This window comes from Eriocheir sinensis, chromosome 49 (genome assembly GCF_024679095.1).
Source record: "Eriocheir sinensis breed Jianghai 21 chromosome 49, ASM2467909v1, whole genome shotgun sequence".
NCBI classification, from domain to species: domain Eukaryota; kingdom Metazoa; phylum Arthropoda; class Malacostraca; order Decapoda; family Varunidae; genus Eriocheir; species Eriocheir sinensis.
In genome coordinates, this window is record NC_066557.1 from 11,078,468 (window position 1) to 11,093,108 (window position 14,641).

Here is a 14,641-nt window from a genome sequence, read left to right on the forward strand (position 1 = left end):
ATTTTTATTTATTTTTATCCTGTCATTATTTATTTTTTCTTTATTATTTTGTTTTGTTTTTTACGTCAGACAGGTGAGACGGGGGGGGGGGGGGGGTTAATTAAGTATACAGGTGAGGTGGTGTTTATTAGCATGTTAAATACCATCCATCTCCACTTATCCATCCTCTTACGTAACACAAAACTCATTTCCATTTCCTAATTCCCACGTAAGTAACCTAACCACAACAAACCCAAACCCATTACCCCATTATCTTACCTACGAATTTACAGCTTTCAATACTTATATATGCCAACGATTTCCACTTAATCCACACTCTTTCCTAAGCCAAAACTCACTAATTTCCACTATAATTCCCACGTAAGTAACCTAACCACAACAAACCCAAACCCATTACCCCATTATCTTACCTACGAATTTACACCTTTCAATACTTATATATGCCAACCATTTCCACTTAATCCACACTCTTTCCTAAGCCAAAACTCACTAATTTCCACAATAATTCCCACGTAATTAACCTAACCAAAGCAAACTCATTAATACTCCTACCCCGTCTCACCTCTCCCCTTTTACTAATTACAGACTCTCTTTTATTTTTATCCTCCTATTTATAACCACGCTCATTTGCACCTTCTCCCCATCTCACCTGTCCCCTTTAATTAACCCCGGCAGGTGGAGGAGCTCATCTCGTCCCCCCACCTGAACGTGCCGTGTGAGGAGAAGGTGTTTACGGCGGTCATCTCCTGGGTGAAGCATGACCTCCCCGCCAGGCAGAAACTTGTGCCGGAGGTAGGTTTGGGATTATGTTGTCCGCGTGCTTGTTTACAGCGAAGGAGGCGGCCCAGTTTGGAGATGGTATGTGTGTAGCTGTTTCCCATTTCCCTAACAGTCTTGATTTCCCTCTTATATTATTTTTATTTTAGTCTCTTCTTCTTCTTTTTCCTCTTCTTCTTTAGGGTATAAGAACGAAGGAGGAGGGAGAAAAGTAAGTCGCTGGTGCTGCCCTTGTGAGTTGTGGACAGTGAGGTCATGGTGTTGTGCTGGTAACACTGTGATGGTAAAGAAAAAAAATGGTAATACTGTTTCCATCACCTCTTCCAACTCATCCGCTTCCTGTTCTACTTTTTTCTTGTCTTTCATTCACTCTTTTCCTTCCTTTTAAACAACTTCCTCTTTCCCCTCTTAATCCCCCTCCTCCTCCTCCTCCTCCTCCTCCTCCTCCTCCTCCTCCTCCTCCTCCTCCTCTTTAAATCAACATTCGTGATGGCAATACCGTTTTCATCACCTCTTCCAACTCATCCACTTCCTGTTCTACTTTTTTCTTTTCTTTCATTCACTGTTTTCCTTCCTTTTAAACAACTTTCTCTTTCCCCTCTTAATCCTCACTAATCCCCCTCCTCCTCCTCCTCCTCCTCCTCTTTAAATCAACATTCGTGATGGCAATACCGTTTCCATCACCTCTTCCAACTCATCCGCTTCCTGTTCTACTTTTTTCTTTCCTTTCATTCACTCTTTTCCTTCCTTTTAAACAACTTTCTCTTTCCCCTCTTAATCCCCCTCCTCCTCCTCCTCCTCCTCCTCTTAAGTCAACATTCGTCTTACTCTACTTGTTCACATCTTCTCTCTTTTCCTCTTCTTTCTCTTACAGTGAAAAAAAATCTTTATTCCTCCGTATTTTTATTTTTCTCTTCGCATTTTTCGCTTCTTTTATTTCTGTGACATCCGCTAAATGCCTCACGCCCTTTGCCTTTTATTCCCTTTCATTATTTCCTTTATTGCTCATTCCCTTTTTATATCACACTCAGGCCTTGTTGATTATCACTCTTGCTCTTTATCCCCTCTTTATCCCCTCTTTATCCCTCCTCCTCCTCTTCCTCTTCTCTTCTTCTTTCCAAAACAGCTCTTAAAATTCGACTGTCTTTTTTTTTCCTCTCTTTTTCCTTTTCTTCTTTTCTTCCTCTCTTTCCCTCGCAGATCATCCCCCACTCAATCCTTGCTAATCCCTTCTTAATTCCCACTCATTCCCCCTCTCAATCCCCACTCATTCCCCCTCTCAATCCCCACTCATCCCTTCCATTATCATTATCATCATCAATATAGCTCCTGAAATATATATAAAGTATCGTACTTTCTCTACTTTTTCCCTCTTTTTCCTTACAACATTCCCTCATCCCCTCTTAATCCCCACTCACCCCCTCTAAATCCCCTATTCAATCCTCTCTATCCCCCACGCATCCCCTTCGCTTTTTTTTATAATCAAGTGTTTCTGAAATATATCCGTCTTTTTCTACTTTTCCCCTCATCCCCTGTCAATCCCCACTCCCTCCCTCTATAATCCCCTCTAAATCCCCTAATTAAACCCTCTCTATCCCCCACGCATCCCCTTCGCTTTTTTTTATAATCAAGTGTTTCTGAAATATATCCGTCTTTCTCTACTTTTCCCCTCATCCCCTGTCAATCCCCACTCCCTCCCTCTATAATCCCCTCTAAATCCCCTAATTCATCCCTCTCTAACCCCCACGCATCCCCTTCGCTTTTTTTTATAATCAAATGTTTCTGAAATATATCCGTCTTTCTCTACTTTCTTCCCCTCCTCTTTCCCTCACAACCTCCCCTCATCTCCTTTTAATCCCTACTCATCCCCTCTTAATTAATCTCCACTCCTCCTCCTCCTCTTCCTCCTCCTCTGTCTGTCTCCTGTTTGTTCTTCCTTTGTGTTCCTTTGTGTGCCTTTCCCTTACAGCTCATATCCCACTTAACCTAACTGACCCCTATCCCCGCCTCCCCCTAACAGCTCCTGAAACACGTCCGGCTGCCTCTCCTTTCCCGTGACTTCCTGACCTCAAATGTGGACGCCGAGCCGCTGGTCCGTGAGAACTCAGCGTGTCACCATCTGCTACTGGAGGCGCTCAAGTACCACCTCCTACCTGAGCAACGCGCCGTTCTCGCCTCTCCCAGGACCCTTGAGAGGCAGCCCGATGGTGTCAAGCCCTATGTCTTTGCGTGCGGTAGGTGTGGGGGTGTGGGGGTTGGGTGGGGTGGGGTGAGGGTTGGGTTGGGTTGGGGTACAGAGGATAGGGTCAGGTTGAGTTGGGTAAGTTAAGGGTTGGTTTGGGATTGGTGAGGTTTGGGGTAGTTTTAGCTTAATTTTGGGGTTGTGTATATGTTTTCTGGTGTTAATTAATGTAGTTTCTTGTTTGTTTGGAAAGGTGTGTTGAGAGGAGACAGAGTTTTGTGTGTGATTGTGTTTTTTTTATGCGTGTGTGATATTACGAACCTCAACCCCATCACTAACCCCACTCCCTTTAACCATCCACCTCTTTCACTAACCCCACTACCCTTAACCCTCTTCCTCCATTAACTTCCCTCCTAACTTCTCCACCTCTTCCACTACCCTCTTTTATCTCCCCACTTCTTCCACACCAACCCCCTTTAACCCCTCCCCTTTTTATATTAACCACCCCACACTCCCTTTACCCCATCCTTTACCACCACCACGACCCCTTAACCCCTCCACCTCTTCCACTGACTTCCCCCTCCCTAACCTCATCACCTCTTCCATGCACTAACTCAGCCCCCCTAACCTCACATACAGGTGGAGGGAGCTTGTTCGCCATTCACAGCGAGGTGGAGTGCTACAACCCACGGACGGACAGGTGGATGCCCGTCGCCTCCATGAACTATCGAAGGTGAGGGGGATAGGAGTGAAAGTGAGTGAAAGTGAGTGAAAGTGAGTTTTTGGAGGGAGGGTAAGTGAAATTTTGTGTGTGCAGGTCTTAGAGTATATAAAAAAGATGAGTGTGAAAGAGTGAAGATGAGTGTGAATGTGAGTGTGAAAGTGACTGTTTGGGAAATAGGGGAGTGTGAAGGGAGTGTGAGAATGATAGGGGATGAGGAAGGGGAGTGAAAATGACTATGAAAATGATTGTGAAACTGATAACAACAATAATTATAATTGAAATGATGAGAGAGAGAGAGAGAGAGAGAGAGAGAGAGAGAGAGAGAGAGAGAGAGAGTGTACAGTAACATGGAAAAGCTTTTAATGTAATACACTTTCTGCCTCTGTTTCTTTTCCTTGTTCTTGTTTGTTTGTTTGTTTGTTTACTTACGCCCCACCACCACCACCACCACAATCACTAACCACCTCAAACACAACAACCCTATACCCCACCTACCACTACTACTACCATCACCATCCCCAACCACCACTACTTCCACCACCACCACAATCAACCACACTAACCACCAACCACTATCACCCCAACCACTAACCCCCACCACCACCCACTAACCTCCCCACTACTTTCCCCTCGCAACTAATTTCACAATCCCCAACCATCACCACCACCACCACTATCCTCCCCACTTAACTAAAACCACAATCCCCAATCACCCCAATCACCATCCTCCCTTCCCCCACCTACTAAACTCTCCCTCTGTTACTCCCCACGTCAAACCTATTAGTACAATCCCCAACGAACCCAATCCAATCATTATCCTCCCCACTAACACCCCTATCACTATCCTCCCCACTTTATCCTCCCCAGATCAAGAGCGGGGGTGACGTCACTGGGTCGGTACCTGTACGTTATGGGAGGGTACGACGGGGCGTGTGACCTATCCTCTGCGGAGATGTACAACCCAGCGATTAACAAGTGGCTTAACATCACCGCTATGGGCACTAAGCGCTCGTGTCTGGGGGTGGGCGCGAGTAATGGATTGATATACTGTGTTGGGGGTAAGTGTGTGGGGGGGTTAGGTTAGTGGAGGGGGTGTGGGGGTGTATGGAAGTTAGTGTAAGGGAAAGAATGGGTGTTTTAAAAGGAAGAAATGGGTGTGTTTGGGGAACGTGTGTAGTGGGGAAAGTGTATGGGGAAGTTAGTGTAAGGGAAATAATGGGTGTTTTTTAAAAGGAGGAAATGGGTGTGTTTGGGGAATGTGTGTAGTGGGGAAAGTGTGTGGGGGGTGGGAGTAATGGATTGATATATTGTGTTGGGGGTTCTGTGTGGGGGTGGGGATGTGGGGTGGGTATTTTGGGATGAAGGAATGGGTGTGTGGTGGGGAATGGATGTGTAAGGGAGGGTAGTGTTTGTGTGTGTGTGTGTGTGTGTGTGTGTGTGTGTGTGTGTGTGTGTAGGGGAGACGCTTAACAACAGGTGTGTATGGCAGGTGTTTTGATGTGTGTGTGTGAGGGGGGGGAGGGAAGGGATGGGGTGAAAACAATAGATGGGGACACGTGTTCACATACCAACAAACCAAACACACACACACACACACACACACACACACACACACACACACACACACACACACACACATCCCTACGAAAATATTTAATCATACTGTCTCCTTCTTTCTTTCCTTCCTTCCTTTCTTTCTTTCTTTCTTTCTATCTTTCTTTCTTTCTTTTTTTCTCTCATTTGTTCTTTCCTTCTTCCTCTCTTTCTTTGTCTCATTTATTTTCTTTTTTTTTAATTATCCTTTTTTCTTTCTTTTTCTCATTTATTCTATCTTTCTTTCTTCCTTTCTCTCATTTATCATTTCTTTCTTTCCTTCTTTTTCTTTTTTTCTTTCTTTCACTTTCACTTTCTTTTATCCCTTCTTTCATTTCTCTCCTTTATTCTTCTTCCATTCTTTCTTCCTCCCTCCTTTCCTTCCTTCCTTCCCTTCCTTCTTTCCTCCCTTCCTTCCTTCCTTTCTTAATTCTTTCTTCCTCCTTCCATTCCCTTCCCTTCCTTCCTCCATCCCTCCCTTCCTTCCTTCCTTCCTTCCTTCTTTCCTCCCTTCCCTTCCTTCTTTCCTCCCTTCCTTCCTTCCTTTCTTAATTCTTTCTTCCTCCTTCCATTCCCTTCCCTTCCTTCCTCCATCCCTCCCTTCCTTCCTTCCTTCCTTCTTTCCTCCCGTGCCGTCCTTCTTTCCTCCCTTCCTTCCTTCCTTTCTTAATTCTTTCTTCCTCCTTCCCTTCCCTTCCTTTCCTTCCTCCATCCCTCCCTTCCTTCCTTCCTTTCTTAATCCTTTCTTTCTCTCATCCTTCCTTACTTTCCACCACCTCCTCCTCCTCCTCCTCCTCCTCCTCCTCCCCCAGGGTATGACGGCGCCTCGTGTCTGAGCAGCGTGGAGAGATATGACCCGCTGACGGGGGCGTGGACCTCCTGCCCCGCGATGGCCACCAGGAGGCGTTATTGTCGCGTGGCGCTGCTGGGTGAGTGTGTGTGTGTGTGTGTGTGTGTGTGTGTGTGTGTGTGTGTGTACCCAAGCAATCCACCCGAAAATCCATCTTTCATTCAATTCGTCCACCCTCAAACATCCCTATTTATCCATCCACTCATCCACCCAATCCACAATCTAATCACTCCCCCCCTTATCCCTCTTTTCACCCCCCCCTCTCTCTCCACCTCCAGCCTCCTGCATCTACGACCCCCTCACCCATCCACTCATCCACCTAGATACAGAACCGAAGCAATCCACCCACAAATCCACCTTTCATCCACTTCGTCCACCCTCAAATACCCCCCTATATTCACCCGCTCAACCACGCACTCCACCTCCGCCCCTTCCTCCCCCAAAATCCACCTTTCATCCACTTCGTCCACCCTCAAACACCCCCCCTATATCCACCCTTTCATCCACCCACTCAACCAAGCACTCCACCTCCCCCCCTTCCTCCCCCAAAATCCACCTTTCATCCACTTATTCCACCCTCAAACACCCCTATATATCCAACCTTCCATCCACCCAGTCAACCAGGCACTCCACCTCCCCCCCTTCCTCCCCCCACAAATCCACCTTTCATCCACTTCTTCCACCCTCAAACACCCCCATATATCCACACTTTCAATCACGCACTCCACCTCCCCCACAGACTCCAGCATCTACGCACTGGGCGGGTTCGATTCCACCAACTACCAGTGCACGGTGGAGCGTTTGGACCCTCGCGTGGGGAAGTGGATGAGTGTGCCCCCGATGATGAGCCGGCGGAGCAGTTGTGGAACGGCCGTGGTGGGCGGGATGCTGTACTGCGTGGGCGGCAATGATGGAACGATGTGCATGTCTTCAGCGGAACGGTTCAACCCCAGGAGGAACACGTGGGAGCCGATCACAGCCATGCACTCGAGAAGGTAAGGATGATGATGAGGAGGATGATGATGAGGAGGATGATGATGAGGAGGAGGAAGAGGAGCCATGCATTCAAGAAGGTAAGGACACTCGAGAAGGTAAGGATGATGATGAGGAGGATGAGGAGGAGGAGGAGGAAGAAGAGGAGTCATGCATTCAAGAAGGTAAGGACACTCGAGAAGGTAAGTTTGTAGGGGTGAGCTTAACCGGTAGAAGGTAGGGTAGAGGAAAGGTTTAAGACATAGGTAGAGTGAAGTACCTAAGGAAACCCTCATTAGAACCTGACTGATCCTCTCTTTGACCTTTAGAAATAGTTGATATGAGAAGCGAAAGTGTCTAAGTATACCAACCTAAGTGATGACGGAGGGGAAACACTTGAAACACTTGAGGGAAGGTAGAAAGTGTAGACTGTAGACTGTAGATTCATAGGTGATTTACAGTGATTCGTAAATAAAATAAAATAAATCTATTAACACATTTTCCTCACTCTTCAACTTCACCGCCTCTCCTCCATCCCAACTACCCTTAACCCCACTACCGAACCTCCTCTCCCACCCTCCCCTTCCTCCTCTCCCCTCCAGGTCGACACACGAGGTGGTAGAGATTGAGGGCCTGTTGTACGCGCTGGGCGGCAACGACGGATCCTCCTCCCTCAACTCCATGGAGCGGTATGACGTGAAGCAGAACAAGTGGGTGCTCGTCACTTCCATGCTTTCCAGAAGGTGAGGGGCCGAGTGTGTGGAAGGGGGAGGGGGAGTGAATGTGAAGGCGAGGGTGAGAGGGAGTGAAAGTGAGGATGAAGGTGAGGTAAACTGAAAGGGAAAGAGGAAATTTAAGGTGAAGGTGAGAAGGAAGGTGAGTGAGGGTGTAAGAGAGGATGGGGGAGTGACTGTGAAGGCGAGGGTGAAAGGGAGTGAAAGTGAAGATGAAGGTGAGGTAAACTGAAAGGGAAAGAGGAAGTTGAAGGTGAAGATGAGAACAACGGTGAAAGTGAGGGTAAACTTGAGTGAAGGTATGTGTGTGTGTGTGTGTGTGTGTGTGTGTGTGTGTGTGTGTGTGTGTGTGTGTGTTACTGACTGAGATTGAAAGTGAGTGAATGTTAGTGAGAGTGAGTGAAAGTGAGCAAAAACGTGTGAAAGTGAGCGTGAATACGAGTGTAGAGGTGAATGAAAATAAAATAAAGTGGTTAGGGGAGAGTAAGTGAAATGTGCCGTGAATATGCCTTAGAGTTTATTAGGGATGAGTGTGAAATATGGTGGTGTGAAAATGAGTGAAAGTGAACGAACATGAGTGATAGTGTGTGTTTCGGAAGGGTAAGTGAAAATATTTGCGTGTATGCCTTAGAGTATGAAAAGGACGAGTGAAATAAAATGGTGTGAAAATGAGTGAAAATGAAAGTGAGTGAAAGTGAATGAAAATGAGTGATAGTGAGAAGAATGCGAAAAGGAGTGAAAGTGAAAATAAGTGAAAGTGAATGAAAATGTGAGAAGAGTGTGAAAAGGCGTGTAAGTGAAAGTGAGTGAAAATGAGTGATAGTGAGTAAGAATGACGAACCGAGCGTGAAAGTGAATGAAAGTGAAGAAGAACAAATGTGAAAGTGACTAGGGGAGATATGTGGATGTTGGGGTACCAGAAACGGGAGTAAATATGAGTGAAAATGACGAACCAAGCGTGAGAGTGGATGAAAGTGAAGAAGAGCAAATGTGAAAGTGACCATGGGAGGTATGTAGATGTTGGGATACCAGAAACGGGGGTGAATATGAGTGAAAATGATTATAAAAGTGATGGAGAGTGAGCGAACATGACTGATCGTGAGGGAAGGTAAAAATATGACATACAGGTGAAAAGGATAAAAAGCAAAAGATAAACGGTGAAAAAAAGATAAAGATAGATAAATAAATAATAAAGAAAAAAATAGAAATAAAGAGGAAAATAGGAAAAGGGAGAAAAAGAAAGGAAGAAACGAAGGAAAGAAAGGGAGGAGAAAAAAACAGGGAGAGAGAGAGAGAGAGGAGGAAAAAAAGGGTTAAGGGAGATAGCATGAGAGAGAAAAAGGTAGGAGTGGAAATACGAGCTCCTCCTCCTCCTCCTCCTCCTCTTCCTCCTCCTCCTCCTCTTCCTCCTCCATAAAGAGTAGTTCCTTACCCTCGCTTCCCCCCAAAAAAGCATGAGAGAGAGAGAGAGAGAGAGAGAGAGAGAGAGAGAGAGAGAGAGAGAGATAGAGAGAGAGAGAGAGAGAGAGAGAGAGAGAGAGAGAGAGAGAGAGAGAGAGAGAGAGAGAGAGAGAGAGAGAATGGAGGAGAAGGAAGGGGAAGAGAGGGGGAAGGAAGGGGACGGGAGGGGGTGGAAGGAGAAGGGAAGAAGAAGAGAGAGAGAGAGAGAGAGAGAGAGAGAGTGGGAAGAATAGCAGTGAAGTGGAAAGGGAGGAGGAGGAGGAGGAGGAGGAGGAGGAGGAGGAAAGACTTGTGTAAGAAAAGGACTGTTTGTGGAGAAAGAGGAGGACGAGGGGGAGGAGGAAGACTGTACGAAGAAAAGTGGAGGAGGAGGAGGAGGAGGAGGAGGAGGAGGAGGAGGGGAAAGAGGAGGAGGAATGTGCATGAAAGAGGAGGGAGGGAGGGAGGGAGGTACAATAAAGAGAAAGGAAGGGAGGAAAAAGGGAGGGAGGGAGAGAAGGAGAGAGGGAGGAGAAAGGTTTGAAAGGTGCTAAATGGAAGGAGGAGGAGGAGGAGGAGGAGGAGGAGGAGGAGGAGGAAGAGGAGGCATTATATTATATTTAAAGGCTACTCCATTTAGAGAGAGAGAGAGAGAGAGAGAGAGAGAGAGAGAGAGAGAGAGAGAGAGAGAAGCCCTTTAAGTACTATCTTGTCTTTCCTCTCTCCCTCTCCCTCCCTCTTTATCTCTCTCTTTATCTCCCTTCCTCCTCTTCCTCTTCCTCTTCCCCTTCTTTAATCTCTCTCCTCCTCCTCCTCCTCATCCTCCTTCGTATAAGATTTCAATAATTCTTTTGTGTAATCTTCTTCTTCTTCTTCTTCTTCTTCTTCTTCTTCTTCTTCTTCTTCTTCCTCCTCCTCCTTAGACAACAAACATTATTTATTATTTTCTTCATTTTGTATATTTTATTTTTTTCTTATTATTATTTCTGCATCATCACCATCATCATCATCATCACCATCATCACCATCATCGTCATCATCACCATCATCACCATCACCATCATCACCACCATCATCATCATCACCATCATCATCATCATCATCATCACCACCACCACCATCACCGTCTCATTACCACTATCATCATCACTATCACCTCACTATCATCTCTCAATCACCTTTCACTATCACTAACTTCATCACCATCTCCCTTATCATTACCATCATCACCACCATCCCTGTTTTCATCACCATCACTTTCTCATCACCACTGTCACTATCATCACCATCACCACACCGTCACCACCCCTTCAAAATCCCACCATAACTATAAGCCTTATCAATATCATCACCCCCTCACCACACCCACGTCATCACTACCCCACTATAATCATCACTATCACCACCATCACCACTCACCACCACCATCACCTCCACACCCTCAGGTCATCAGTGGGGGCGGCGGTGGTGGACTGTCTGCAGCTGGAGCGAGGGCTGACCAAAAGCAGCTGACAGGCGGAACGGTACCCATCTCTCCTGTCCTAGTGAGGGGAGCCCAGGCCCTCACTAGCCCAGCCCTGCCCTTACCCAGCCCTTACCCAGACCCAGACCTGCCCTTACCTATCACCAAAGCCCGTTACGTAAGCCTTGTTGCCCTAGATTTGTTCTCCAATGACTATTCATGATCTATTTTCTATCGCTTGTTATCTATTGCCTATCTCCCATTACCCATTACGTAAGCCCAATTTCGCTAAGCCTATCCATTATCTAAGCCTATTACGTAAGCCCTGTTGCCGTAGATTTGTTCTCCAATGACTATTCATGATCTATTTTCTATCGCTTGCTATCTATTACCTATCTCCCATTACCCATTACGTAAGCCCAATTTCCCTAAGCCCTGTTATCTGTCTTGTTTTCATTTTCCTAGTTGTTGTTTTTTTCCCTTTATCTGCTACCCATTATTTTTTTCAGTTACCCAATACCTAAGCCCAATTTGCCTAGGCCTATTATCTTTCCAATTAACAGGCTAATCTGTTTTCCTGTTGCTAGTTGGTATTACTGTATTCATCCATTACCCATTACCTTAACCCACTGCCTAAGTAAGCCCTATTTCCTTGGCCAGCTTGCTTAATTATTGTTTTTGGTGACTCGTATATTTTTTCCCTGTTATTTGTTTCCTTTTACCCATTTCCTATTTTCTTGTTAGTTACCCATTACCTAATACATCAACCCATCAATTATTTCCCCTGACTAATTTCCTTTTCTTCTCATCTATTTCCCCATTCCCCATTTTCTTTCTTTATTGTTCCCCATTCCCCATTTTCTTTCTTTACTGTTCCCCTTCCCCATTTTCTTTACTGTTCCCCATTCCCCATTTTCTTTCTTTACTGTTCCCCATTCCCATTTTCTTTCTAGCTTGCATCCCCTTATCACCACCACCACCACCACAACACCATTACAACCTCCCCCATCAACTAACTAACCACTACCCCCCCCCATCACCACTAACCACAGTCCCCCCCTCCCAGCACCACCACTACCCCCTCCCCCCTCCCCCCGGGCAAGTATTTTTAAGAGTAACTCAACTATTCTCAATGTTCGTGATGGTGTCATTCAAATTTGTGCTAAGTCAACCAGTCTACTAAGTCAATTCAGTCTCGTGTGTGTGTGTGTGTGTGTGTGTGTGTGTGTGTGTGTGTGTGTGTGTGTGTGTGTGTGTGTGTGTGTTGATTAATGGTCTACCTGAGCCTCTAGTGAGTTACCTGTGTGTGCGTACCTGTGTGTGTGTGTACCTGTCTCAGTCTTGTACCTGTGACCCCGCCTTCGACCCTGTACGCCTTTGACCTTGTACTAGTCACCCCTTTAAGCTAAGCCTTTCTAGTCATTCTCTTAAGTACACAGTCATTCACTTGGGATTAACTAGTCATTCTCCTAAGTACACAATCGTTTTCTTAAGAGTGTATCATAAGAGTTCCCTTATGCAGAATTTCCTTGGGAGTACATCATAACTCAGCCTTCCTTTAACTGGTCATTCTCTTAAGTACACAATCATTTCCTTAAGAGTATATCCTAAGAGTTCCCTTATGCAGAATTCCCTTGGGAGTACATTATAATTCAGCCTTCCTTTAAGTAGTCATTCTCTTAAGTACACAAGCATTTTCTTAAGAGTGTATCCTAAGAGTTCCCTTATGCAGAATTCCACTTGGGAGTACATCATAATTCATCTTGGTATATTTATCGGAGTTTCCTTTTTTTATACTGAATCGTTATTATTTTTAAGGTAACGTGAATATACTACTCACTCATTCCTTTACCTAGTCATTCATTTAAGAACACAGTCATTCCTTTACGAGTATATCCTAGTTGTCCTTTAAGAAGTATGTTATTGGTGTTCCTTTGTGTACTGAATCGGTCTGATATTTTTTAAGGTAAGACGAACAAGCTAACACGTTCCTTTACCTAGTCATTCATTTAAAAACACAGAGTCATTCCCTTACGAGTATATCCTAGTTATCCTTTAAGAAGTATATTTAATGGTGTTCCTTTGTGTACTGAATCGGTCTGATATTTTTTAAGGTAAGACGAACAAGCAAACACGTTCCTTTACCTAGTCATTCATTTAAGAACACACAGTCATTCCCTTACGAGTATATCCTAGTTACCCTTTAAGAAGTATGTTATTGGTGTTCCTTTGTATACTGAATCGGTCTAATATTTTTTAAGGTAAGACGAACAAGCTAACACGTTCCTTTATCTAGTCATTCATTTAAGTTTACCAAAGGAAGCTGATACACTCCTTTAAGATATGTATATTTATCGGTATTTACTTTTTGTACTTAAATATTCCGTTGTGTTTAAGGTCAGATGAACAAGCTAACACGTTCCTTTATCTAATCATTCCTCTAAGAAGGCCAAAGAAAGCTTACTCATTCTTTTATTGTTTTATGTATATGTTAACCAAAGGAAATTTAGTCATATATTTTAAGATACGAGAAAATAATCTGTTGTTTTATATATTTTTGCTTTGAAGAAAACACAAAGAAACAAAAGTTGAAAAAAACACCAGACATGATTAAAACGAACAAATAAACATGATCACAAACGTCACAATAAAAACACCAACGATAAAAACAAACACCAATAATGATAAACAAACATAACAACAAACAACCTTGAAAAAAAACATGAAAAAACAAACACCAAAAATTATAAAACAAACAACACTGAAAAAAACTGAAATAAGCAAACAAACAAACAAACATGAACATAAACCCCATAAAAAAACACCCATGAAAAAACAAACACCAATAATGAAATAAACAAACATAGCAAACAAACAACCTCGAAAAAACACAAAAACAACAACCCTGAAACAAACAAACAAACATGAACACAAACGCCGTAATAAAAACACCCGTGAAAACAAACACCGAAAATGGAATAAAACAAACATAAACAAACAAACAACCTTGGAAAAAACAAACACCCATGAAAATACAAACGCCAACTATTATAAACAAAAACAAAACCACCAAGAAAAAACGAACAAACAAACTCGACCCTCAGAAATAAACAAACACCTAAACAAACAAATATTACGTGTCCGTGTTTTTTTGTTTTTGTTTTTTATTCCCCAAAACCAAAGAAAACGTGTATACAAAAATTTTAGTTCCAAGCGAGACACGAATTAGAATTTTTATTTTTTTTATTTTTTCCTTCTCTTTTTTTTATTTACTTTTCCTTTCCCTATTTCTCTCCTATTCCTTTATTATTATTATTATTATTATTATTATTATTATTATTATTATTATTATTATTATTATCATTATTATTATTATTATCATCATCATCATCAAAGAAACACATTACCTCGTCTGACATTGGAATAATAATAATAATAATAATAAATGATCCATAACCAGATGTTAAAATAGACGTTAATTTTATTTCTTATTTATTTTTACACAGATTTATAACTGAGTTTTATACTTAAGTAGAATTTATGGAAATCTAGGCATATATGTTTTCTTGTATATGTAATGTTGTTCATATATTTCTTCAACCAGTTCTTTATCTACTCATATTTATTCATCATTGTCTTTCTTTATATATCTGTGTCTCAAGTTTTGCATAATATTAACCCTATGACTCAAAAGTTTCTTCAATGATAATATTTAACAAAGAAGTACTTACTTAACCACACCTGCCCAAAGCAATCAATGGCTTCCTACCTGGATTACCTTGCCAATAACCCAACCCAACCAAAACTAACAGAAAAGAAAACATAAACACACTCAAACACAGCAGAAGACACAAACAAACATCAACCAAAATATAGCAAAAGAAATGGACTCAATGCAAACACACAA

General features: G+C 43.3%; 1 protein-coding gene across 4 annotated transcripts in view; it reads left to right on the forward strand.

Moving 5' to 3' along the window:
* Positions 1–13,379, forward strand: part of LOC126981909 (kelch-like protein 17) — a 28,661-nt gene extending 15,282 nt beyond the window's left edge. The window contains exons 6-14 of one of the 4 annotated variants that reach the window (XR_007734283.1): positions 676–792; positions 2,798–3,011; positions 3,599–3,692; positions 4,551–4,741; positions 6,089–6,205; positions 6,866–7,121; positions 7,701–7,841; positions 10,718–12,848; positions 12,996–13,379. Coding sequence is in view for 1 of the 4 variants with exons in the window: in XM_050833567.1 (XP_050689524.1) it covers positions 676–792; positions 2,798–3,011; positions 3,599–3,692; positions 4,551–4,741; positions 6,089–6,205; positions 6,866–7,121; positions 7,701–7,841; positions 10,718–10,784 (1,197 nt within the window). In the remaining 3 variants the exon portion in view is untranslated. Of the gene's footprint in view, positions 1–675; positions 793–2,797; positions 3,012–3,598; positions 3,693–4,550; positions 4,742–6,088; positions 6,206–6,865; positions 7,122–7,700; positions 7,842–10,717 lie in introns of all 4 variants that reach the window. The other 3 variants (XR_007734284.1, XR_007734285.1, XM_050833567.1) reach the window with 3 other exon arrangements.
* Positions 13,380–14,641: the final 1,262 nt, after the last annotated feature.